Raw genomic sequence first — 25,307 nt, 5'->3', positions numbered from 1 at the left:
GTTCGGCAGGCGAGACAGCGTCCTGTGCGCCTCGAGTCGCGTGAGGGCGACACCTTCGCCCGCGCACCGCTGGAGACTCTGAGCGGGATCACCCAGGGCCTCAGAGTCGCGACAGCACGGCGCCTGCTGCCCGTCGACGCCTCGCCGACGCCTCGCCGTCGGCGCGGCCGTCGGCCGGCCCGCCTGCCGTGGGGACGCGCTCCCGCCTAGGGGAGCGCGTCAAGGTCCGCGCTCCCCTCGGCGGGAGCTGGGCCGCGCCGCCAGACGCGGCGCCGGCCGACAAACGGAGCGAGCGCGGATGCCAAGGGCGCGTGTCGCAGCGCTGCCAGCGGCCGGCCGCCGCGCGCCGGGTCGGGCCGCTCGCGCGTCACGCCGGCGTGACGCGTGACGCCGTGGAGCGTCACGCCGTCGGGCGGCCGCTATCGCGCCGCTGCGCGCACCGATCGATGCGGCTATCTGCTGGCGTCGTCGCAGCGGCTGGTGAATCACGCCGCCGCGGGCCGCCGCTCGCACGGCCGTCGCCGCCGGGCCCGCGCCGCTCGCACGGCGGCGACCTTCGCCCCGGCCGGCCAGGCGGCGGCCCCCGGCGCCGGACACGGACCGCCGGCGGCGGTGTGAGCCTGTTGCGCCACGCGGCGGCCGGCACGGCGCGGTTCACGGGCGCGCTGTCCCGGTGGACCGCGGCCGTCTTTGCGCCGTCGCACCGCTGAGACCGCTGAAGGCGAGCGGGACCGGGGCAAGATGGTGCCGATCAGCTGGTGACGGCGGCCGGAGACACCTCGCCCTCGACGGCCGACATAGTGGAGGGGGAGGGAGGCCGACGTCTGTCGCGGATCGATCGGCGCCGCGCCGCACCTCCGGCGCGTGCAGCCGCAGGGGTCCGCTCCGAACCGGTCCGAATGACTGACCGCGCCGAGCCGGCCCGCCCGGTCGCCCCCCCCCCCCCTCGCGCTGGAGCGGGCGCGTCGACAGGTGGTGTCGTGCGCGCTATCAGGCGGCGTTATCGGAAATCCCGCCGGCTGAGCGGTGAGCCGGTGCCAGCACGAGGCTGCCTGCGCTGCGCCGCGCTGCGCCGGCGAGACCAGTCGCCGCGTGCCCAGCCGCTCGGAGCCCCTGCCGACCGATGGTATGTCATCTCGACGTGGCAGTATCGGCCGCGGGGAGTTGCGACGAGCTCTGCCGCGCCGACGCGGCCGGATGCGGCGGCGGACGGCGCACGACTCGGCGCGCCGCGCCGCGCGGTGTCAGCTGGGGAGGCGGCCCGGCTGAGGCGCTGGGCGGGCCGGGCCGCCGCCAGGAAAGTGGAGCGCCTGGCCGCCACCCGGCGCCGGCCGTCGTCCAGCCGCGCTCGGCCGGCGCGCGGCCACAGGAGGTCTGGCCCGACCGGGCCTGATCGCCTGGAAACGGCCCGCGTCAGGCCGCCCGGCTGCGCGGCGCGCTGACGCCGGCCTCCCGGGCGTCCGTGGGAATGCGGCGCTGCCGGGGCGTCCGCTGTCGGCCCGCCGCTGCAGAGCCGGTCTGCACAGCACGGAGGCCCACCTGGGGACGGCGCGGTGCCGGCTGGCAGCACGTTAGCGCTGCCGCGGGGTCTGCTCGCCATCAGAGCGGAGCGGCCGCGCTCTCGGGGTGTGGATCTGGCGGCGTGCACTCCGGTGCGTGGCGCGGAGTTTTGTGATGACGATGCTTTTTTGTCATTGTCCCTCGCCCACCACGACGGAACAGATGTTATCTGGCCTGGCGCCGCAATCTGGAACCCCAGCCGTGTGATGTGGGCCATCCATGGTATATGTAAGCCATGTTCTGTCTGACACGCACCAGCGTCTCGCGTCCCTCCCCCCCCCCCCCCCCCCCCGCCCTCTGCCCGGCTGACGCGCTCCGGTGCGCTTGCGCGTCAAGGTCCGCCGTGTAACAGTCGCCTCTCCAGAGACAGTTGCCTCTCTCTCCGTGTAACAGTTGCCCCTCCAGAGACAGTTGCCTCTCTCTCCGTGTAACAGTCGCCCCTCTAGAGACAGATGCCTCTCTCTCCGTGTAACAGTTGCCACTCCAGAGACAATTGCCTCTCTCTCCGTGTAACAGTCGCCTCTCCAGAGACAGTTGCCTCTCTCTCCGTGTAACAGTTGCCCCTCCAGAGACAGTTGCCCCCCTCTCCGTGTAACAGTTGCCCCTCCAGAGACAGTTAGTTGCCTCTCTCTCCGTGTAACAGTTGCCTCTCCGTTTCCAGAGAGCCCGCGCCGCCGCCGCGGCATGTAGTGGCTCCCGCTCGTCGGTCCGCCGTCCTTCAGCGAGAACGAGAGAGCACGAGGCGGGGGAGAGAGCTAGCGCGTGTGCGCAGGCTGCCGCGCACACCAGCCGGGTCCCGGCGGCGCGCGGCGCGCGGCGCACAGTGATACGCCGCGGCGGCGCATGGCGCAGCGGCGCGGCGCCGCTCCAGTGCAGTGATGGCCGAGGACTTCTCCAAGTCGCGCGCGGCGCCGCCGGCCGCCGAGCTGCGGGCCGGGCCGCGGCCGTACGAACCGCCGCCGGCCGTCTGGCGGCCGAGCAAAGCCGGCTCGCCGCTGACCGGCGAGCGGCCCGACAGCCGCGGCGCGGCCGGGCCGCCGCCGCCGCGGCCCTACCCGGCCGGGCCAGCCGTCAGCGGCGGGCTCGGCTTCGCGCATCCGCTCACCGGCCTGCCGCTGTCGCATCTCATGCAGCACTGGGGGACGGGCGCGCGCGCGCCCCTCTACCTGCTGACCGGCCACCCGGGTGCCGACGAGCCGCTGCAGCAGCAGCTGGAGCGCGAGCGGCTGATGGCGCAGCACCGCCAACAGCAGCAGCAACAACAACAGCAGCAGCAGCCGCAGCCGCTGCCACCAGCCAGGTCAGTGCGTTTGTCTGTTGTGCCTTGTACCGCGCGCTGGCGCCGTTGCACGGGCAGGGCATGCTCGAGATGTCGTTGACACGTGACGTGACGTGACGTGATGATGACTTTGGGGGCCGCGGGCGTGCGGGAGGCGGGCTCAGGTGGGAATGCAGCGAGCGACAATCCTCCTGTCTCAGGAAACGATTAGCATTAGCGCAGTGGCGCCCAGGGAAATAATCAAATTAGACGTCGTGTTTGTTGTCATCTCCTCGGATGGTCCGTCATCGGTGGTGTACAAGATCAGTCTCAGAGGCCAAACTATGTGCCACGCTTTCAGAGGCCAAGCTACATGCCGCAGACACGTAGCACATGCGACATAAGTACCAGACTGATAGTTTGGCGCGTATCGCGCACAAATTGGAATTCTACGTTTACACAACCCATCTGCGTTGCCTTGTGCGTTACAAGCAGACAGCAAGTAAAGAAACGCCCCTCGCATGTGCGGAGTGTCTACATGCGTCCTGTGACTGTTGTGGATCGGTTCTCGTCGTGTTTTCTTCCATCCGCAACCGGCAGAAAGCCCGGGACATTTGACCCACTGAGTTTGGGAAGTCCGAAAAGCGATGCCGCAGCCGCCCGGTGCGTGCCCGTCATTAGCGCATTGTTCCGCCCCACAGCCGTTACTTCACGGCGCCCGGCTGTGCGGCGATCGCTGTGTTCTTGCTGACGTGGCGTCCGTCCCGCGCCAGCCCAGCCCAGCACTGCCAAGTCTCGCGGGAACATAAACAAACCTCGGGCACAGTCGCACCATATCGCCCGCGGCGCTGCACAATTCCAGGAATGCGGGGCCCCCGGTGGCGGCGTCGTCACCGCGCACCGCTGTTGCTCATGACCGCGCCGGATTTAGACCCGTTCCGGGCGGCGGCGGCGGCGGCGGCGTCGACCTGGCGTGGCAGTGGCGGCCGCTCGCTGACCGCCGCCGGCGGCGGCGGCGCGGCCACTCCCGTCGCGCCGGGCGGCTGCTGGAGCTGGGATGGACGCGGCCGGCGCCCGCTCCGTCCAGCGCGCGGCCGGCGGACCGTCGAGCCCGCGCGCGCGCTGAGTCGGCCGAGGGCGTCCCGGCGCGGCCGCGCGGCGCCGCGGGCCCGCTCGGAACCGGTCCCTGCGCCGCGTGACTCAGATCCCGCGCCACTGGGTCGCCGGGCGGGCCGGGGCCGCGGCGGCGGTGGCGGCGCCGCGGAGCCCGGCTCCGGCGGCAGCTCGCGGGCGGCCGACATCAGCGATCGAGAGGAGGCGTCGCCAGCGGACGGGTGTTTTGTCTCGATCTCCGCCGCCGCCGGCCTCGCGGGAGGGAGGACGGCAGCTGCTGACGCGGCACGCTCGGCGTCCTCGGTGTCCGCGCCCCACGGCCGTGCCGGCAGCGCGGCGCTGGCTCAGCAGCGGGACTTCGAGAGCGGCGGCGGCGGCGGCGGCGGCGCGGAGAGTGCGCCGCTCCGCCCCGCCGGGGGCGTCCGTTCGAACGCTCACGGTTAGCCGCTGACGGCTGGCGGTCGGCGCCTCGCGCGGGGCAGAGGAGTAGGAGGAGGGAGGAGCGCGGAGGAGGAGAGGAGACGCCGACGTCAGACGTCAGACGTCAGACGCCGTACAGCGCTGACCTGTCTGGCCGGGCTGGCTCGGAGTCTGTCCGAGATGGCGTGGCTGGGGAGGCTGAACACTGCGCAGCCAGGCAGAATACTGGTCTGGTAGTGGGAGAACGCACGCCACAAATGCATTAGTCTGCGCTAGAATCGGGGGTTTGTTATGTTAGCTGAATGATCCGCCAGCCGTCTAACCGTATCGAAGTCCAGTGTTTGATAGCACCACGTCGCCGAGTGTGTACAGTTTCACACGTGGCGTAGTGCAGCACCGAGGCCAATATAGCGATCCAAAATAAAGAACCCGCCAGCTGTGAATTCAATTCCAGCTGTGAACGCCATCGCGATGTAGTAGCGAGGCGGAGTTCGGGGGCTCACGCGGCCCCGCCGTGTGATCGACAGCCTACTGGTGCGGCTCGTGGCCAGGGTACGATGTTTGGGGAGGCATGTGGCTGGTGATCCATCACCCTCGCGGCCTGCTGACCCGGCGTCGACGGCGGAGCTCGCCTCGGCTTCCATTCTCAGTTTGATTCAGCGCCGTGTTTAAACCGTCCTTGGTCTGTGAGCGGATGCCTTGTCAGTTTGCCTCTCGTGAACTGGTGGGTGAAGGTGCTCGGTGTGCCATGCGTATATGGCATGAGATGACGACGTGCTTTACAAGATCCCCCTCCCCAGCAGTCAGTATGATGTCTATTCACAACGCTCTTCGTGAACGTAGCACCGTGCGAGCCAATGAAATAACTTGAGAGTTGTCTACCGCTTGTTCAAACTGTTGACCTTGTCCAAAGTCCAAATCCGTTTCCACGCCAGAATGCAGCACGCCGTCACTGGCCTTCAGGCGCTTTTTGCCGCGAGTAGCGCTACTTGTGTACGGGACATGCCGACGACGAACGGCGAACCGCACAGCCGATGGCGGTATGCCTCCGAGCTCCCGGAGCTCGCAACAAAACACGCCACTAGCGGTCGCAGACGGCCGGCCGCCGTTGCGTAACTGCGTAACAGACCGCACCGGGCTGCTGGCGACGCGCACACGGAAAGGCAGCGAGCGCTCGCCGCCTCGCGTCGTGGCCGGCCCCCGCACGCCTTCCGCGGAGCACGCGACGCGTCACGTGGCGGCGAGCGGCATGACGCAACGCCCAGAGTCGGAGCTCCCCAGCCATTACCGGCTCCGTCCGACCGGAATCATTGGCAGGTGCCCCGCGTTGGGCAATCGCGACATTCCGCCGCCGCCGCCGCCGCCGGCCGCGGCCAAGCCGAGCGGGCGCCGGCGGCTGGCGCGCTGGAGCTGAGAGAGCGCCGCCGCCGGCCGAGCCGGGACGGGCGGCGATTTTTCGGGGCGGGCGGCGCGGCCGAGCGTGTTGGAGCGGTCACGCGAGGCCAGGCCCGGCCAGGTCCGGCCCGGCCCGGCCCGGCCCCCTCGCGCCGCCGCGCGGGCCGGGGTCGCGCCGGTAGTGCGCCGCCCGCCGGCCGGCGGCCGTGCGTGACCGTCCGTCGGCAGCGGCTCACGGCGGAGCCCGCATCGACCGGCACTATTTCTGGAGCGGCGCGAGATCGGCAGCATCCCGGCCACACCGGACCGCTGCGGGAGAGGGTCGCTGTCACGCACCGCCCGCGGGACACCCGTCCGCCGCGGCAGGAGCGGCCCCGGGGCGTCGCGTGGCGCGGGCGGGCGCTCGCCAGGCGCCGTTGTTTTTGTCGCCGCCGTCGGAGGCTCGCTGTCAGCGCCATGCGGCGGCGCCGGCTCCCGGCGAGGCGGACCACATGCCGGCTCTTCACCGTGCCGGTCACCGCCCGCACCAACTACGCAGCGGCCGAGCCGGGCCGGCGCCCTCCTCAAACTTCCTGCCGCGCTGCGCGGCGCGGCAGCGACGCTGCCAGCTCCGGATGTCGGCTTCCCAACGAGTAGAACTTGACGCCGATTGTTTGGCAGACGGCGGCGCGGCGGCCGGGCGTGGCCGGCCGTGACCGCGGCGCCGCGCCGGGCGCCCCAGCTGCGCCCCGCGCTCGACACCCGGCCAAGGTCAGCGACCACCGCCGTCACTCGGCGCCGGCTGTATTTGGCCGTGACGTCAGCGCCGGGTGGGCGGCCGGCGCCGGGATGAGGCGCGCTCACCGGGCCCACGTCACCGGCCGCCGCCGGAACTGCCGCCGCCCGGGCAAGGCCGCGCCCGGCCCTCGGGGCATCTGGCGGCCAGCGCCGCCGGTCGCGCGACGCTCGCGCGCGGCGACGGCCCGACGAGGCCTGGGGAGGGAGCGGGGGAGGCTGCGGCCGGCTCCGGCGACCGGGACGCCGGTGCGAGGCGCGGCCCTTCCGCGTCCCCGGGCAGGGTGAGGCGTGGACGTCCCGGACGGCTCTCGCTCCTGGCGCGTCCGGCTGCTCATCCCATCTCTTACATATGGCGCATACTGCCTCTCCTCGCCCCCCCCCCCCTCTCTCTCTCTCCATGCCATCTCCGTGTCGCGTACCCTGTCTTACCCTCAGCTCCCCTCTGCATCTCTGTTGGCATCTCACCGGTCGGACCAGCCAGTCGTCCGCCGACCTCACATTGTCATCCCCTCGGCCGGCGGCGGCGCGCCCGGGGACGGTCCCTGTCTGGCTGCCACCGCTCACAGCGCGCCAGTTGTGAGCAGCGCGCCAGTCGTGGGCAGCGGACGGGCCGCAGTACTCCCGGACCGCGACCGGGGCGGCCCGGAGGAGAGCGGCGCGACTTTGCCCGGCTCGAGCCGAACCAGCGCCGGACACGACGCGTCGGTGGGAACACGCGTGACGGGCGCTCCCACGACGAGGAATGGCCCGCGACAGGTCCAACAAACAGGACAGCGCAGCACAGCACAGCACAGCACAGCACAGCACAGCACAGCACAGCACAGCACAGCACAGCACAGCACAGCACAGCACAACATATCTTAGCACAGCGCAGTGCAGCGCAGCGCAGCGCAGCACGGCGCGGCGCGGCGCGGCACAGCAGAGCACAGCACAGCGCAGCGCAGCGCAGCGCAGCGCAGCGCAGCGCAGCGCAGCGCAGCGCAGCGCAGCGCAGGGCAGGGCAGGGCAGGGCAGGGCAGGGCAGGGCAGGGCTGGACAGGACAGGACAGGACAGGACAGGACAGGACAGGACAGGACGCCACCTCCCGCCCGAGGCCAGCGCTGAGTCACTACGGTGGCCGGCGGCACGAGGTTGGCCGCCACGCGCGCAGCTGCCGTCCGCCGACGGCACGAAGCTGACCCGTGCCAGCGGCGCGGCGGTGGCGCGGCGACGGGAGGGCCGGAGCGGCCGGCATCGCTACCGAGCTCCCAGTCGATACCGAGCATGCTCGCTGGGGGCTCAGGGCGCCCACGTGACACGCTGGCGTCGTCCGATGGCCGGGTGTTTGTTTTAGTTTTTGTCTGGAGTTTATTTACGTGCGGTGAACTTCGGATTAAGCTGATGCTGTCCGGGTAGTCCTGCACCCGCAAAAGACTGTTGCACTGCGGAAGAGGCGGCCCGCGCTTTGGGAGTTGGAGAAGTTGGCGATGATCCGGAGCATCAATGACTGGTAACATTGAGGATGGCCGAGGCGACCGACGCGTCCACCTCCTGAAACGGGTTGGTAATCGGCTGAAGATGACTGAAGATACGCTATCGCTTTGCGAAGTGAACCTCTCCGTTCAGTGCATGACACCTCATCTTTTGAGTGATGCCTGACGTTCGTGCTTTATCTTTTTTATCGTAGTAATTGCATTCTCAACGTGCGGCTTAGCAGCGTTGTTTGCCCGAGGGTGCGATATCGACCCGGCTGAGGACCGTGATCAGCCCGGAGACGCCTTGATCGCGGATCTGTTCAGCTCAAAAGCGGCGCCGCCAGCGTCTGTCCGAAACGTCACAACTTATCGCGGGAACACCGACCGCACGAAACGGGCAGCCACCGATGGCTCGTCCGAAACTGTGAGACGATTTCACTCCGGGGGCGGCAGTAACCACACGCGCAGGTCCAAGCCCAGATGAGGCCGTCCGCCAAGGCGAGAGTAGTCGGGCGTTTCGCCGACCGATGGCGTATCTGACGGGGAGCGCGGGCGAGTTTTGCACGACTGGTCGGGTCTGGGGGAGGGGAGGGGGGGGGGGGGGTGAGTGCTGCGGTCGGAGTCGTCGGCCCGAGGTCGCCGGGCGTGCAGCCGGCCGACTGCCATCAATCGCCGAGGCGGCCGCGGCCTGCCGTGTGATTACGGTGCAGGTGGAACAGCTGGCGCCGGCGGAGTGACGCCGTCGGCGCCCGGCGGAGCCGTGGGTGTGGCTCCGCGCGTGCTGTCTTGGCCGCGCGGTGCTGTGGTCCGTGTGTCCCGTGTGCTCCATGTGTTCGTACACCAGCGGGGCGGCGGCCTCGGCCGGCGTCGGGGCGGCCCCGGGGCGGCCCCGGTCTTAGACATCACCTGACACCGAGGCCAAGCTTCCCAACACCGCAGAGCTAGGCACGGCTGAAGCACGTCTTGCCAAGTCACGGGCCGTTGTATGCCATCCCGGTGTCCGATGTGTCAGTCACTCACTGGAAGTATGCGTCTCTGAAACCAAGTTGTTGATGGTACGCGTGTTCTTGCGGCGCGATTTAAGTTAACGATGCGTAGAGCTGTGGTTATGTGTTGTGGAGCCCGACCGGGGCGGAGAAGAGATCCAGGGGAACGTAATGCCGTGCATTGCACCATGCCGGCGGCGGGATGGCCCGAGCCGAGGCCCTTATTTCCAGAGCCCGTGTCCTCTGCACGGTCGCTGACAGCTCGCTGTCGCCAGCAGCATGCGCGCCGACACATGTCGCCGACGTCAAGCGTGCACGGCGAACTGTACGGCTGGTGACGGGCGCGACACACCGACCGTGCCGATCTCTAGGCCGGCCGTCTGCTAAACACGCGGCGGCGGCGGCTCTGTTACCGCGGCTCGCTCTCGCCGCCCATCTCCACCCCCGCTGCGGCTGGACGCCTCCGCCCCCTCCCCCCGCGGGCGTGGGGGCAAGTGATTCACGCGGCTCGCCGGCGGCGAAGGTCACCGGCCGGGGTTGCGCTGCCGCCTGCGGTCGACCGCGGTGACCTTTGCCCTGCGTGGACCGTCGCCGCGGATGTCACTGCGTGCCGGCAGAGCCGACACCGGTGCTTGTTTCATATATTTTGTGCAAGGGACGCGCCAAAGAACAACTGCACAAATTAATGTTTTTTTTTTGTTTTGTTTTGGTGGCTCAGCAGTGTCTCAAAGGAAGCGCCTTTGTGGAATAGATTTCGGCTGAAGCCTTACGTATCGAGGCTGGGGCAAACCTTGGGGGGGAAGGCCCTCCCAAGTGACGTGCAAAGCTCCAGCGGGGGCGGCTGCACGGTGGCCTGCTGCGGCGCCGTCCGGCAGATCAGAGCAGGCTCCGCGCTCCGTGCCTGGCGCCGTGCAACGAGGCTGAACCTGCGCCACTGGCGGCGCCGCGCTGCGCCGTGTCCGCCGCCGGTCAGCTGGCGGCGTGGGCCCATGGGCCGGCGAGCGTCCGGGGCCGCTGCACCACTGACCGGCGGCCGGCCGCCGAGCTGGGCCGCGACTCCAGACACCGCGCGGTGGGCGTCGGCCCCGGGACGTGGGGCTGTCGGCTGGCCGGCTGCGCAGTGTTGACGGTCCAGGGCCGGCCGGCCGGGCCGTGGCAGCGCTGGTAGATTACATGGCTTGTGGGCGGGGAGGGGGAGGGGGCGAGGGACGGCGGTGTCGTCGCCCGCTGCGCTGCCGGCGATTCACGGAGGAGGTGGTGTACGGACTGTCAGACGGCAGCGCCGCGAGACGACCCGCCATGGAAACACGTGTCAGGGCGACGCACCGCTGCCGTCCGATCTCGGCCGGCTGGCGCTCCTGCCGTCGACCGCGCGCCGGCCGACGCTCGAACCCGAGCGTCGGTCCGACGTCAGGCGGCGCGACGGGGCGACGCCGCGGCGATCCGTCGGCGGCCGCCGCGTCCGGTGTCCGGTGTCCAGCGTCAGCTGTCGCCGCCTCCGGTGACCGCCGGCACCGGCGGCGCGTGTCGCCCCTCCCCTGGACTCGAGCCGGTCCCGCCCCTCCCGGGCCGGCGCTGCCGACGGCCTGGGAATGCGCCGGCCGCAGCTCGCACGCGGCAAGGCCAAGCACGGCGCGGCCGGACGCGCGCCCGCGCGGCTGGCACGAGCGGCCGAACCGGCCGGCGGCCGTCAGGCTGGTCCTCTAGGCCATCATTACGGGAGTTTTCTCGGTCCAGTCACGAGATGGAGCGTTGGGCGATCAAGGAACAGCAGCAATATGGAGTGGATGAAGTCGATGGAATCAGTGTACCCATTCTTTCTTTTGTTGGGTGTCTTGCTCCTGTCCTTCCCCTCCGGGCTTCTCCCCAGTCGTCCTCCATCAAGGCTTCCCTCAGTCCTCCCAACATCGTCTCTTCTCGACACTCCCCCCCCCCCCCCTCCGCCCTCCCCAGCCCTACCTGAGCGTCTTTTCTCGCCACGCCCCCTCCCCTCCCCAGTCCCTCCTCCCCGCGACCCCGCCAAGTGTCCAGGCCCGGGCCGCCTGCCGCCTGCCGCTTGCCGCGCTGGCGGTGCGCGTCGGGCACACCGCCGAGCGCGCGCGCGCGGCACAGTGTCCGGGACGTGACCTTTGATCGGCGCGGCCGGCTGACAGGCGCGGCAGTCCCGGCGACTCGTCTGCCGACAGCACGGCCGCGAACAGCGGCTGCATTACGTAAGCGCGCGCCGCGGCAGCCCGGCCGCGTGGACGTGGCATAGTGAAGCTCGCTGCTGATCTCCGGTGGAGGCTGACTGCCGGAGGCCTTCGCCGGGCTGGAGAGCAGATCGGAGCCTCTGAGTCGGCGGAGAATGCGGCCCCGAGGACTGGACGGATCGCCGTGAGCGCCGCCGAGCGCTTGCTGACGAGGCGCGTGCAGTAGTCGGCTGATCGCAGCATACGCTGAACGCAGCATAGATCGAGTGCATACGCCTTGTTTGTTAACGCTGCAACTAGTCGGGCCCGAAGTATGCGCTGTGTAGCGTCGCGTTCTAGCATACATTGGCACAGCTCTAAAAAAAAATTGATACGGGAGAATGCGGTCGTGCCCTGTGGTGACCCAGTTGTGCATGGCCACACGCGGTGCCATCTTTGACGACCGCACACGTGATGCCGGCCTATCGCGACCCTGCGCTCGTTGGCCGACCTCGCGGTGCGTGACTCCTGATAGCGGCGATCGGCCTGCCACCGCGTGCGGGGAGGCGTGAGCGGCCACCAGTGCCGCCACGCGTCCGGAGCCGGTTTGTCGAGCGGCGCTGGCTGGCGGTGGGCGTCGGCCGGCGGGTGGCGCGGGACGCGGGAGGCGGCGCAGGCGCTCACGTGGGCCGCGCGTAGTGTCACGTCCCGGGCGGGCACGTGGCCAGCCAGCCCCGCCGCGCCGATCAGCTCGCGCGTGTCGTCAGTCAGCGCACGTGCGGTGCTGTCGTCGCTCTGCTCTCCGCGCGCGGCGCGACGTGGGTGGTCGCAGCCGCGGCGCGCATCGATCCGCGCCGCATTCTTGCAACTGGTTGTCCGTCCGACGGCGATCGGCGAATTAGGAGTCGGGCGTCGCTTGGCAGCCGACAAACTAACAATCATGCGTCTAGTGCACACAGTGCTTTGCACGCTGTCTTGTTTTGTGCGCGGCTGCACGCCTGCGAACAAGAAGAAAAAGAGTTGCGTTTTTCCATCTGAACAACCTGCTGCCATGGTGACGCCCCACAAACAACCGCTTCATAACCGACTACGTATCCAGCGTTGCGTCACGCTTGCTCGACTCCTGACGCGATGCAGTTCGGCGGATTGCAATGACGGGCGCTTCGGGGGTGCTTGGGGGCTAATTTTAGCCGCCTGTATTGATCGCTCGCTGACACGGGCAACTCGGGCGTGCTTGTGGTGGACACCCAGCGTGCGTCGGGCGGAAGACACGTTCGTGCTTCGGGTGCCTTCTGTCCTGGGAACGGTTTGCTGCCAGTAGGCATTGCCTTGAGTTCAGCTTACGCGGCTTTTCCTGTCGTGCAAAAGCCGCTTACTGCCATTTCCGATGGTTTCCCTTCTACAAGCGGCGGCGAACTGATGCGTTATCGGCTTACATGTCTGCCGGCATTCAGTCGGGAGGTCTGCCAATTACGGCGCGGCTGTGCCGACTCCTTCTGCCTGATTTAGCACTGACGGGGCGGACGCGCACCATATATTAGTCGATCATTGGTCGCTGTTGACGTCTGGCCACGGTAACTTCGCACCATCTTCTCCCCGAAACAGGCAGAAGTACCCAGTCGTCCGCTCATGTGCCGACGTCTCGCGTGCCTCGCTCCTAAACGGCCAAACTTCCTCAAAGTTCCGCAGAAGTTGGCCGACCAGCGCCAGAGACGTGTCGACAGGCAGCTGTCCCAGTCCGGCTCCGTTGAGCGGGCGCTGGCACCGCGTGGCCTTGGGCGTCCGGCGCCGCTGCCCGGCTCGAGCCGTGGCGCCCGACGAGTCTCGGGTGGGGGAGGGGGGGGGGGGACGCCCGGCCGCCGTCAGGGGCTGCAGGCGCGGCCGCGACGCCCGGCGCCCGGCGCCCGGCCGGCACCCGCGTGGTCGCGCGGGGTCGGCTCACTGACCCGGCTGGCGAGCTGATGCCGGCGGGATCCCGGGTTTCCGCGGTCGCGGCCCGGCCTGGACCGCCGCCAGCACCAACAGCCGGGTGGCGAGATCAAGTGTCGGCGGTCCTGCTGTGTGCCTGCCTGTCGGATGGGGCTCCGCCGCTGAGGAGCCCGGAGCCGGTCGGAACCCACCGGCGCCCGCACCGCCCGCCGCGTGGTTGGCGTCCAATCGCTGACTTACTCATCCGCCTTTGTACCTGTCACCATCTATCTCTGTTGAGGATGTGGTTTGTTGCATCAAAGGCACGCTGCGCTTAGATCCGAGTGCTGGCGGGTCGGCCAAAAACGCCGCGGTGCTCCCGGCGTGGCCGGCGCCGCCGTCGCCGTCGTCTCAGAGGCACCGCGGGTGTCGCCCGCTGCACCCCCGACCGCAGGAAGCCCGCCGCCCGCCACGGCGACCGCAGTGATGTCGCCCGTACCGCAGACCTGCGGCTGCGAACGTCTGACCTCTCGATGGCGGCCGGAGCCGGGGCGGAGGAGACCGCAGGAGACGGCTCACCGCACGCACGGTTCTCTCCTCAAGTTGTACGCGCTTGCGGAGGAGACCGGCCCACCGCACGCGAGGTTCCCTCCTCAAGTCGTGCGCGCCTGCAGCATGGTGCTGTCGTTTGGTCGCTGTCGGCCGTCCGCACCGTGGCATGTCGTTTATGTATTCGCGTGACACGATACGATAACGTCATTGAAGAAAAATCACCTGGGTGACGGGCGGGCATGAGGGCGGAAAGGGTGAGGCCCTGTAGTGCTTGGTGGTGGTGGGGGTGAGGGGCGGCGGGCAGGGGGGGGGGAGCGGAGCAAACTCGGCTGCTCTGCGTGGCTGGGTCCCGCCCTGCCGCGCCTGGACGGTCGACTGTCCCCTCGGTCCGTTTCCCCTCCCCCTTCCCCTGCCGCCCTCGCGGGCCGAAGCGGCGGCCCAGCGCCCTTCAGATATGCTACAAACCGGTAAAGCTGTCTCCGTTTTCAGACCGCAACCTTTGCCGCCATTGTCTTAGAGAGCCCTCAGTGCGTCGCTCCGCTAGTGTCGCCAACAGCTGCTTGCATGTGTCGCCGCTCTGCCCTGTTTCCATTTGCGGCTGCAATTCGGATACACCGGGACCTGGCCTTGTGAATTGCCGTGATCATGTAAGCACCCGCGCTGCTCGTCAAATCCGAATCCGCGCTGGCTGAAATATTTTCCCATGGGACTTGAGTTTGTCTCACTTAGCTGCACGCAGTGTTTCACTCGTCCTCGTCCTCCTCTTCTTCCTCTCCGCCATGCCGGCGCGCCGCGGCGCGCACCACTGGGAGTGCTCTGCCCTCACTCTCGTGCCGTTGGCAGCTAGCCGAGAGCGTGCCGTTGCCCTGTTGCGCCGTCTGCGCCCGCCAGGCTCATCATGACCCGGCCGGGGACGTGCCGCCGCCCCGCGCGCCGCGCTCAAGCGCCGGTCCCCGTGCTTCTGACGCGCGTAGTGGTCCGGCACGGGCCGCGTAGAAGCCCGGCGGCGGTGGCGGCCACGTGCTGGCCGCCGCCGCTCGCCGCCCGTCCCGCTTTCGCCCGATGGGAAGCGTTCCATCGGAGCGCGCCAGCGCGCGCCCCCGGCTTTGTGCGTCGGTTGGGCAACGGGCGGCGACGTCGCGATGGGCGCGCCGGTGCCGCGGCGTCTCCGCGACCCGCGAGCGCATCGCGAGCGCGTTTCGCAACGTTAGGCGGAACGTGCCGGCGGCAGGCCTGCGGCTGCGGCTTCCGTGAATGGGGCGGTGGCCAGGACGTCGCCCCGCGCGCCGAGCCGGCGGCGGCTTGTTTTCGTTCGCTCGCGGGCGGCCGGCCGCGTCCTGGTCGGGCGGTGACGTCACCGGTCACGTGCTCTCTCCCGAGCGGTGGCGTGACGGAGGGGCGGGGCCGCCCGTGGCTCCGCTACAGGTGGCGGACGCGGATCGGGGGAAGGGGAGGGGGGCTTTGGATGGGTTTGGCCGACGGGCGCGGCAGCCACGACGGCGGGCCGGGAGGTGTGGGTGGTGTTGATGTACGGCGATGAGCTCTGGCCAGTGAGCGAGGTCGAGCGGCCAGCTGCGCCGACTGTCGCTCCACCGCAACAACGCTGGTTCGGCGCCCGGTCCATCCCTGAGTCTTAGCGAAGTTGACGCGGTCTCGTGCTTTCGCGCCCGCCTCGCCCCAGTTGACCCCCGCCTCTCCCACAGCCGTGACAGCAGCCGCGAGGCTGAGAAGCAGCAGCGCGAGGTGGAGAAGCAGCAGCGCGAGGCGGAGCGGCTGCGCCAACAGCGTGAGGAGCTACGCCAGGAGGAGGAGCGCAAGAAGCAGCAGCAGGCGGTGTCGCAGCACTTCGCCGAGTCCATGCGGCTGCTGCAGCAGAAGGTGGGCGGCGATGTGGAGGGTGCCGAGCCCGCCGGGTTGACGGGGGCCGTGTGGTGCAGTGGTGGCGCCTTGTTTGTACCGTCTGGTGTGGTCTGCTGGGCTGCCTGGCAACCAGAAATAAGCCAGGCGCCACTGGAGATGGGTTCAGTGCGATACGAGTGGAATCACCCGCTACCCATCACCAGGGAAATAACAGTAATGTGGAAACGAGATAGATGCTGATAATGCGAACATGGGTAGACGCCAGTAGACGATATATTCACCAATAGTAGTAAATGCGCTGGATGGCGGCGGAGCGAGCACAGATGGGCTGGTGGGCGGCGGCGCGGCTCTGGCGCCGGCGCCGGCTGCCGGTCGTCGGGTATCTCTCGGCGGCCGGCCGCCGCGACCTCGGTCTGACGGCGGCCCGCATGCTGCACAGGCTGGCCCCGCCGCCGCCGCCGCCGCCGCCGCCGCGCCGGGCTCGCCGGCGTTATGCAACGGCGGCGATGGTGTCAGGCCGCGCGCCGGGCAGAGCCGGCCGCAGGGCAGGGACACGGCCGTCCCGCCTTCCACCTCCCGTCGCCGGCCGCCCGCCTGGGAGCGCGATCTCTTTGTCCCGGCGGCAGCGGCAGCAGCGGCGGCGGCGGCGGCGGCGGCGCCGCTGGCCTTGTGTTGACGTGCGGGCCCTGTAGATGCACTTTCCCGGACGCGCTGGCGCGCTGCCAGCGCGCGCCCGCGGCGGCACGTGACGTGGGGAGGGTCCGGCGAGGCGCCGCCGCCTGTTTTTATCCGAGTTGGCGCTGACACAGTTAAAGGCTGGGCCGCCCGACGCCGCCCCACTGCCGCCTGACGGTGCGGCAGAGGGACGAAGTCGTCAGAAATGTAGCGATAGCCAATAGGGAGCGGGAACGTGCTCTGACAGCGAAGTCGCGCTGCCGTTCGTCGACAGCTGACGGAAGCGTCGGCTCCGCCGAGCGGGACCGAGTCCGCACGCACGCCGCACCGGGTCGCTCGGACGCGATCGTACCCGAGACGCGAGACGCCGACCGGCCGGCGGCGTGCCGTTCCGCGCGCTGTCCGAGATTCCCTGCCTGACTGCCGAGGGCGGCCCGACAGAGCGCTCGCGGAAGCGGCGGCCCGGGCGAAGACACCAGCCAACCCGGGGCGCTTCCGGCACGAGCGGCGTTCCAGGGGCGCGGCGTCACCGGCTCCGCCGCCGCTGGCGCCCGGCCGGCACCGGAAGCCGGCAATCGGGCGGCGCGGCGCACTCCCACCGCCGCCGCCGGGCGGGAAGAGGCGAGGCGCGTCGCGACCCGGCGGCCGCCGCGCGCCGCTGCCGGCGCGGCCGGTGCGGCCAGCCGGTCGGACGCCGGTCAATAGCAGCCCGGTGTGACTCACGCCCCGTCCGTGGCGGCGGCTGAGTCACGGGCCGTCGGCGGGACTGCGGCGGGGCCGCGGCGGACGGGGGCGTCCCTCCGACCGGCCAGCGGCCGGAGAGCTGGCGTGGGCCCGGCCGGCCGACGGCGGCGCGGCTTTCCCGCCGTCTCCGAGTCCGGCGCGGAGGGACGCGCTGTCGTGACGCTGCATGGCACGCCGCCCGTTCCTGGAGCCGCTGCCCGCGCGCGGCCGCTCGGCCGCCGCCGCCGCCGCCGCGCCCGTGCCCGGCGCGGCGAGCGTGGCGCGGCCTTGTGCGGCCGATCGATCGGCGGCACAAGGCTGGCGCGCGGCTGCAGGCGGCCGGCCGGTCGTCGGCGCGCACGTGGACGCCTGTCAGCGCGGCGTGGGGTTGGCTGCCGCCCCACGTGCGCCGGGTGTCAGGGCGGGCGGGACGGTGGGCGGCGGAGCCCCGCCGACCGGTGGCCGGCGGCAGGTGGCGGTGGGCTGTCGCTGCCCCGCGCCGGTCAGGGGTGGCCGACCTCTGCAGGATGCACGCCGCGGCCGGCCGGCGGCGCCGCCGGGCCCGGCGCCGCCCCCGGCTAATGCCGCTGGCCTTTGCAGCGTGTCTGTGGGCTTCCGCGGCCTCGTCGACCAGGTGGCCTCTGCCCTGTGACCTCTGCTCTGCCCCTAGTGATGACGCGCGCGCGCGCGGCGGCGGCGGCGATCTGTCGGCGCCGGCCACGCCTGGATCACCATCAATCAGCGGCGCCGGCCGCGTGCCGCGCCGCGCGATCCTCGGCCGGCATACCAATGGCGGCCCGCGTCGCCGCGCCGTTTCTCAGCCCGGCGACGGCGGCGCCGGTCAGCCGCTCGTCGGCGGCCGCGCCGTCCGGCAGAACAAAGGCGGCGGCGGCGCGGCCGCTGGCGCCGCGAGGAAGCCACCGCCGCCGCCGGCGTTCGACTGGAGAGGCCGGCCGGCGGCCTCAGGGCGGCGGTGAAGATCGCTGCTGGAGGGGGCCGCCGGGTGACGAGGGCTAGGCTCATGGCGCGGGCGACGGCGGATCGAGGTGTGTGTGTGTGTGATCGAAGTGTGGACTTCGTCAGTAAGGCGTATGACGTAGGCAAATCGTAAAACCGCTGAACAACGTTCGGCTGTTGACTTATTCGGCAAGGCGTGTGCGATACGGCTATCTGTAGCCTACTCACGGCGCCGTATCGTCGTAAGCCCCAGTCGACCTATCCCACCGGTTCCCGGCACTTCGAACGAGCTCGACTGCCCACCGGCGGCGGAGCCGGTCCCTGACTCGGATTAACCGGCCGGCGCGTCACCGCCCGTCTGCAGCAGCGGCCCGTGGCCCGCCGATTGCCCCAGTGCGCACGCACATGACCTGCTCCTCACCCCGTCAGTGCCGGCCGCGACCCCTCGGACACCTGCTGTTGGGGTAGGAGCAGCTGGGCGCGACCGCCGCCGCCGCCGCCAACAAAGACGCGGGGCCAAAAGTCAACGGCCGCTGCCGTGGGAAGCGCGGTGGGAGCGTCCGGTCGGGCCCGCACCGCGCGGCCGGCGCGATCAGCCGCGGAGCGCGCGCCATCGCCATGACGACAGGTGCGCGCGCGCGCGCGGCTTGGCCAGCCGCCGCCGTCAGCGGCCCTATTGACCGAGGCGCGCGCTCGACACGTATGACGCGATCGATCTGCATCGGCCGCGCCAGGTCGCCGGCCGACCGCCCCGGGTCGCGGCCGTGGTTACCCGCTGGAGGCTCGCGACCGCTCCGCCCGCCCTGCCGACAGCCGGCGCGCCGCCGGCGTAGGCTGCTGCCGCCCGAGGGGACGCGGCTCCGGCGCGGGTCGTGACCCCGCTCGGCGCGTGCTGTCGGACGTTCCATGTCGTCCGGCCGGCGCGGCGGCGGATAGAAGCGGGGTCGGCGCGAGGCGGGTGGCGGGGATCAAGCCATTTGGCCGTGGACTCGGCCTCGCATGCATTCTGTGCGCTTCTGGGCGTGCCGTTCGTGTCCCAAACGCAGGCACCTCGGCCGTGCATCGCGCGGGCGCTCCGCCTCCCAAACTCACGCACGATCTTCGGACGTTCTCAACTGCCCTGCTTTGTCGCGTCGCTTAGTGTCCTTTGCCCGGATGTCTGCCGGTCGCTCGCCGCCGCCGCCGCCGCCGCCGCCGCCGGCCTGCGGCGGTCCTCCGCCGCCGGCGCGGTGACGTCAGATCCGCCGCGCGGTGGGGCGCACCTGCCCGGCCGGCGCCGCTGCCGTCGCCGCGGGAGAGCCGTCGGCCCCTGGCCAGATGGCGGATCGATTGGCGTCGCGAGCCGCTGCCGCCGCCGCGCCGGCCCGCTCAGGTCGCGCTCTCCCGGACTCGCGGAGCGGCGGCTGCTGCTGCTGCTGGAGCCGGGTCGGTCGGCCAGCGGTGGGACGCAGTGACGGCGGATCCTCCGGATGTGTGGTGGCAAACGCGATTTTCCTTCTTTGTGTCGTGCGACGCCAGGCGTTGAGGTGGAATGCTCCACACAGATGGGGGAGACGGCTACCCCTTCCTCCTTCCGCCGCTGACAGCGTGGCTTCAGTGAGCTGCTGCTGAACTCTCGCGCGCACGCCTAACGAGCCGTCCCAGCGGCAGCGGGAGACGCCGACTCCCCTCCCCCCTCACCCCGCCGGAGCCGAGCGGGCCGAGCCGTCTCAGCGGCGGCGGGACACGTCGTCTCCCCCCCCCCCCCCTTGCCGGAGCCGGGCGGGCCGAGCGCTTCGTCGGCAGATGACCTCGAGATGCGGGGCGGCGCTTCCCCGAATGGCGCGCGGCGGATCTGGCAGCGTGCCAGCGGCGGAGGAGCGGCCGGCGCGCCGCCCGTGGCGTCCTGACCCGCGTGACCCGGCGACAGCTTGCGGAGGCCGCCGGGCCACGCGCGCCGGCGGCCTTCTGACCCGCGCGACCTCGACCGCGGCGCCTGCTTTGTCAGCGGCCGCGCGGCTGACCTTGAGCCGACTGGCGCGGGCGGCGATCAAATCAAGATCTGGGTGACGGTCCGCCGACGTGTTTGCCCTGCCCCCCCCCCCCCTCCCCCGTCCTGCGGCGCGTTGCGCTCCATTGTCGATAGAGCGTGTTTTACGAAACCGGCCGGTGGTGGTTTGTCCGGGAATGACTGGGCGCCGCCGGCGGATGGCGGTTGGCCGAGTTCGCCTGAGGCCGCCCCACCGCGAGTGCTCGGGTCGCATGCTGAGTCACGCCCGCTGCCGTGCGACCCGTGACTCCGCCCGCGCCTCGCCGCGCTGCAGAGGTAACGGGCGCCGGGGGAGTACCTCACGCAGCGGCCCCTGACGGGCGCGGGGCGGCGCGCTCCGCCCGGGGAAAGCTGTTGTCGCCGCCGCCGTGCCGCCAATTAACCAATTGTGCTTCGAGTGGTGAAGGTGCTGCTCCACATGCCGCGCTGTTCGCACGCACGTGAAGCGTCAGTCGCGCTGAGGCTGACTGGAGTTCGTGCGGCCATGGACGATCGCACCTGAGAGTGACACGCGTCGTTTGTCATGTCATGTCACGTCGTTGTTTGTCATGGACTGCGTGCGACTACGTCATCGCGCGGTGCTCCAGCCGGCCGCTGCTCAGCCTCGGCGCCCTCCACGCGGCCGAGACCCCGAACAGCCGTGCTCGGCCGCGATCAGCGACGACATACGACCCCGCACCATGTTGCAGCACCGCAGACCGGACGTGGTTTACAGTGTACGCTGGGCGCGTGGATCGATGCGCCCGACCGCCGCGTGTCGTTCTTGCCGGCCGTCGTCATGCCGCGCCCGTCACGTGCTCCACTGCAGTTGTCCTGGCGCGGTCGCGGCCATATGCAGCGCGGCAGCGCGCGAGCAAACAAACGCCGGGGTGCGCCGGCGGCCCGCCGCTGACGTCAGGGGCGCGCGCCGGCCGCGACGCGACGCTGATAACGGTCCCGGGACAGGGCGCGGCGCGATCGCCACCTGACCGCGTCATCCGGCGGCGAGGCTGCGGCCGCGGCCACGGCGCCGGCTTCCGGGAGGTCGCGTGGCGGGCCTCTGCTCCGCTCTTATTTGGGTGGCTCGCACGTCGCAGAGGCGCGCTCAACGTCGCGGCTCGGGGATCGACTCTCAGGTTAGGGGGTGCGCGGAAATCGAGCACGGACTGTGGTCCTAAGGTTCGTCACTTCCTAGAAGTACGGTCCCTTACTTCCCCTCCCCTCCGCCCGGATGCCCAGCGGCCGGTTGGGGATGGAGAGGCTGAATGGGTTGGGGATGGGGAGGCTGTCGAAAAGGTCAGCTCTCGGCGAACTCTCGCCCGCAGGAGATTGCTTTCATGGCGGCCGTAATCCCATTACTGCGTGTCCTGCTCGGCGCTCTGCGCACCTGCGTGAGCGGCGGCTGCGCTGCTGCTGTGGCGCTGTCCGGCCCGTTTGGTCTGGTATGGCGTGGTGTGGTCTGGTCTGGTTTGGTCTAGTCGGGTCGGGTCTGGTCTTTTCTGGGCAATTCCTGGTCTGGTTTAATTTTGTCTTGTCTAGCTCGGTCTTGTCTGGTCTGGTCTTGGCTGACGCGGTCCGACATGGTCTGACATGGTCTGGTCTGGCCTGATCTGGCCTGGTCTGACTTCCGCTGCCGGCTGTGCGGCTGCCGGAGCTGGTCCAACCACGCTTGGACTCCCTGCTCTACCCCACGATCAGCTGACGTCTTCGTAGCAGCGAGCCCCAGGCCGAATTCCGCAGCAGTTCGTGACCGTTGGACAGTGAGCCGGTCCCGGGGCCCAGTCTTGCGGCGGGAGCCGTTGCTGCCCCCGCCCCGCATTGCCGTGGGTCGGGGGTCGAGGTGCGGTGTCTTCTTCGGGCCAGCCACCCCGTGGTGAGGCTGACGGTTCCGAGTCACGTGAGGCTGACGGCGGCTGATGTGGCGACCGGTCCGGCTCCGTCCGGCCGGCCGCCTCGGCCGCGGGCGGCGCGTCTCTGTCCGGCGTCGCCGCGCTCCCTGCTGCCGCCCCAGTGTCGCGTGTCCGCTCGGTCCGCCGCCGCCGTCCGTCCGCACGAGCGGCGCGGCGCTGCTGTCCACCCGGCGCCGGCCCGCCGGCCGGTGCTCCGCGGCGCCCGCAGGCGGCCGGCTGCTGCGCCACCGCAGGGCGTGGTGCAGTGACGCCCCCCGGAGAGGGGACACGCCGCGGCCGAGGCTCTCGAGCAGCGTGTCGCCAGCTCCACTCTCCAGTCGCCCCGTCACGGTGATCGGGGGGGGGGGGGAGGAAGCGGGTCTCCGGCTGATTCGGGACCCGTGAACGCTGACTGGGAGGTCACGTCGCGTCCGCTCTGGTCCGTGTCGCGGCGCTCGGGTCACTGGGCATGCCATACGAGGCCCATCTGATGCGCTCGTGGACGGGGGGGGGGGGGGGAGTCTCAGCGCTCATGAATGTCAACAGGGGTTGGGCTCGTGCCATTGAATTCCTGCGGGCTGCCGGCGTAGCGGGACCGGGGTGTGTGTTGTCTGGCCCGCACCCGAGGCCGCGTAGCGTGGCGGCTGGTCGCTGTGGCGTCACTCACCGCGCTGAGGCGGGCTGGTGGTAACAACAGGCCGAAGGTTGAGCACGGGGCCGGCGATGCGGCGGTCTCGCCGCGGTCTCCCTGCTCGGCACCGTTGTCGGGGACGTATGGTCGGAGCTCGGAAGGGTGGGCTGTGCGGCGGCCAGGTTTGGAAACATTTAGGGCAAGCGCTGTGGTGTTGCGTGTTGAAAGCTGATAGTGAGTCATTCCCGTCGCCGTTTCTTCGGAGTGCCTACGATTGTGGCTGCCTCTCCCCTCCCCCCCCCCCCCCCCCCCCACTGCGCCCGCGAACTGGACATCGCCCAGGAGAGATGTCAGGATTTCCTGTGACTGCAGGTGCACTGGCACGGCACGAGGCCGCCAGAAACGCATCCCGCCCCCTCTGGAGCTCTGACGGAGCTTCCAGAGATAGCCCCCCCCCCCCCCCCCCCCGGGTACCGATGGTGTGGTGGTTAACGAGGCCCGTCTAAGAGATCAGAAATACGGAGTTCGATTCCTCGCGGTGTCCGCCCTTCCTGCCAGGGTAAGAGGAAGGCGACGCCATGTAGCGTCAGCAGCTGAGTGTGTCGTGAAGCCCCAATGACGACGACGACGAGGAGGGACGGAGACGATGATGACGACGAGACGAAGCGCCCCTTGGACCCGAGGCCTCCAGAGGTGCTCTCTGGAGGTTTGTCAATGCCTCCAGGGGCGCGCTCCGTTGGAGCTGTTCCAAGTCCTCCACGAGTGCTCTCTGGAGCTGTATCAATGCATCAATGCCTGTATGCCAGGTGCTCTATGGAGCTGTATCAATGCCTCCAGGGGCGCGCCCCTTTGGAGCTGTTCCAAGTCCTCCATGGGTGCTCTCTGGAGCTGTATCAATGCCTCCAGGGGTGCGCCCGTGTGTCCGGGTGTGCCTGGCTCTGATGTGTCCTCTGGTGCTCCAGCTCCACGGCTGCGGCTGGCCTCTGTATTTATTTACGCCGGGTGCTGGGCCGCGCCCGGTCGGTCTCTGTAGCCGACCCCGAACCCAAACACCGCGTGGGCTCCAGGACACGTGCTGTGCGCGGCGGGATCGGGCCTCGCTGCCGGCCAGGCGCCCAGCCGCCGTCCGGCACGTGGTGCGCCGCGTTTGGCGTCGGGCCGCCGCCGCCGCGCCCCGATAAAAACCCGTCTGACCGGCGCGGCCGGCAATAGCTGACCAGCCGGCCGCACGCCGTCCACCCAATGGGTCTGTTTACGAACCGGCGCGCCCGGCCGGTGCCATCTGCTGAAGGCCGCGGTCGGGGGGGGGGGGGGGGGCTGTGGCAAACACACGGCGCCGGCAGGGAGGCTGCTGCTCCTGGAGCGAGTGCGGGGAGGGGAAGGGGGGGGGGGGGGCTTCGGGACCGGCCGCAGCGTCGCTGACGATGTGGAGAGGGCCACCGTAAAAACGCTGTGTTTGTGGGTGACTGACGTCTCGACAGCATACCTGAACGCCTGCCACCGCTGGTATGTACGACAGCGCCACGCTTTGCCGCGCCGTTGCCCCGTGTTCCTGCGCGGTGCCCCGTGTCTGCGTGACCCGCCCTCGCCGTGTGCGCTCTCCCCCGCTGACCGCTGACCCGTGCCGACAGGGCCGGCTGGGCCCGGCGCCGTCGGGCCCCGGCGCCGGGCTGCACGGCGCGCCGGCGCCGCCGCCCAGCCGCTACGAGTCGGTGCGCGGCGGCGAGAGCTCCGAGCCGGAGCGTATGATCCGCGACTCGATACACCGGCTGTACCAGAGCACCGAGCCGCCGGCCGCGCACAAGCCGGAGCCGGGCCCGGCGCCGGCGCCGGCGCGGCCCGGCTACGCCGCCGACTTCATGGCCTACTACGACCACGTGCGGGGCGTGCAGGCGCACTCGGCCAAGCCGCCGCCGCCGCCGCCGCCACCGCCTCCGCCGCCTCCGCCGCCGCCGCCAGTACCGGCGGCGTCCGACCGTCACAGCCCGTTCCTGCCGCATGCGCCCGGTACGTGGTGGTGGTGGGCCGGGGAGGACGGGCTGGCGCGCGCCGGGGGCGCCACCGACCGGAGACGGACGCGCGGGGACGCTCGCATCCACCGGGCGGCGGTGCGAGCCTGTGACGAGGAGTAGGTGGCGCCGTGCTCACGGGCGGCTCCGTCTGTCGGTGCTGACGACAGCTGCGGTCGGCGGTGGGGTCGAAGGGTCGCTCGGTGCCGTTGCTTACGTGGCCGCCGTGTGGCTTGCGGGCCTGTCGGGGCGGATACTTGACGCCGGCGAGCCGCACACGGCACTGACGTCAGTGTTTACCCCGCTGGCGATGGGCGGCTTTGTGGCACCGCAGATGTCGCCGGGCGGACCACCCGTGTGAACGCGCCACCGGCGGTCACAGTGTGAACGTGCGCTGACGGCACCCTCTGTCCCCAGGTCAGCCGGGCTACAAGCCGGCGGCGCTGTCGCAGCCGCCGCACGGCCGCTCGCCGGCGCCGGCTGAGTTGCGCCTGCCGCCGCGGCCGGCGCCGGCGCACGGGGGCGACCGCAGCGCCTCGCCGTACCTGCCGGCGGCGCCGCCGCCGCCGCACCGACCCGTCTACCCGCCGCCGGCGGCGGCGCACCTGGGCGCGGCCAGCGGGCCGCCGCCGCCGGCGCATGCCATCCCCGGCCGCCGGCCGGCCACGCCGCCGGCGCTCCACCAGACGCTCGACCTGAGCGTAGGCTCGCGTGCGCTCGGCGTCGTCGAATCGCCCAAGCGGCCGGCCTCGACGCCGGGTCTGGCGCTGGGCGTGTCGCCGGCCAAGCGGGCGCGGCCCGAGCCGCCGCCGGGCCGCGCCGACGAGCCGCTCGCGCTGGTGACGAGCGCCGCCCGCACGCTGGCGGCCGGCGGCCCGGCGGCGCCGGCGCCGACAGCTGCTCCCGGCCGCGACGCGTGGTCGGCGCCGCCAGCGCCGCCGGCGCCGGCCGCCATGACGG

The 25,307-nt window shown here is 70.6% G+C and overlaps 1 protein-coding gene across 1 annotated transcript; it reads left to right on the top strand.

The window, feature by feature from the left end:
• The first annotated feature begins 2,821 nt into the window (after nucleotides 1-2,821).
• On the top strand, nucleotides 2,822-24,734 carry LOC119110017 (glyceraldehyde-3-phosphate dehydrogenase, testis-specific). Its single transcript, XM_037233765.1, has 4 exons — nucleotides 2,822-2,860; nucleotides 15,299-15,473; nucleotides 23,970-24,345; nucleotides 24,730-24,734. Exons 2-4 carry the CDS (start codon nucleotides 15,453-15,455, stop codon nucleotides 24,732-24,734), a joined length of 402 nt encoding a protein of 133 aa, XP_037089660.1. The 5' UTR covers nucleotides 2,822-2,860; nucleotides 15,299-15,452.
• Nucleotides 24,735-25,307: the final 573 nt, after the last annotated feature.

This window comes from Pollicipes pollicipes, unplaced genomic scaffold (assembly GCF_011947565.3).
Source record: "Pollicipes pollicipes isolate AB1234 unplaced genomic scaffold, Ppol_2.1 Scaffold_7231;HRSCAF=8579_pilon_pilon_pilon, whole genome shotgun sequence".
NCBI lineage: Eukaryota > Metazoa > Arthropoda > Thecostraca > Pollicipedomorpha > Pollicipedidae > Pollicipes > Pollicipes pollicipes.
This window is presented reverse-complemented; position numbering and strand designations above follow the sequence as displayed.

Bases quoted from the DNA above. Each gene is read 5' to 3' on its own strand.
- LOC119110017 (XM_037233765.1), top strand. From the start codon at position 15,453: ATGCGGCTGCTGCAGCAGAAG. The intron at 15,474-23,969 runs GTGGGCGGCGAT...CCGTGCCGACAG, and splicing joins TGCGGCTGCTGCAGCAGAAG to GGCCGGCTGGGCCCGGCGCC.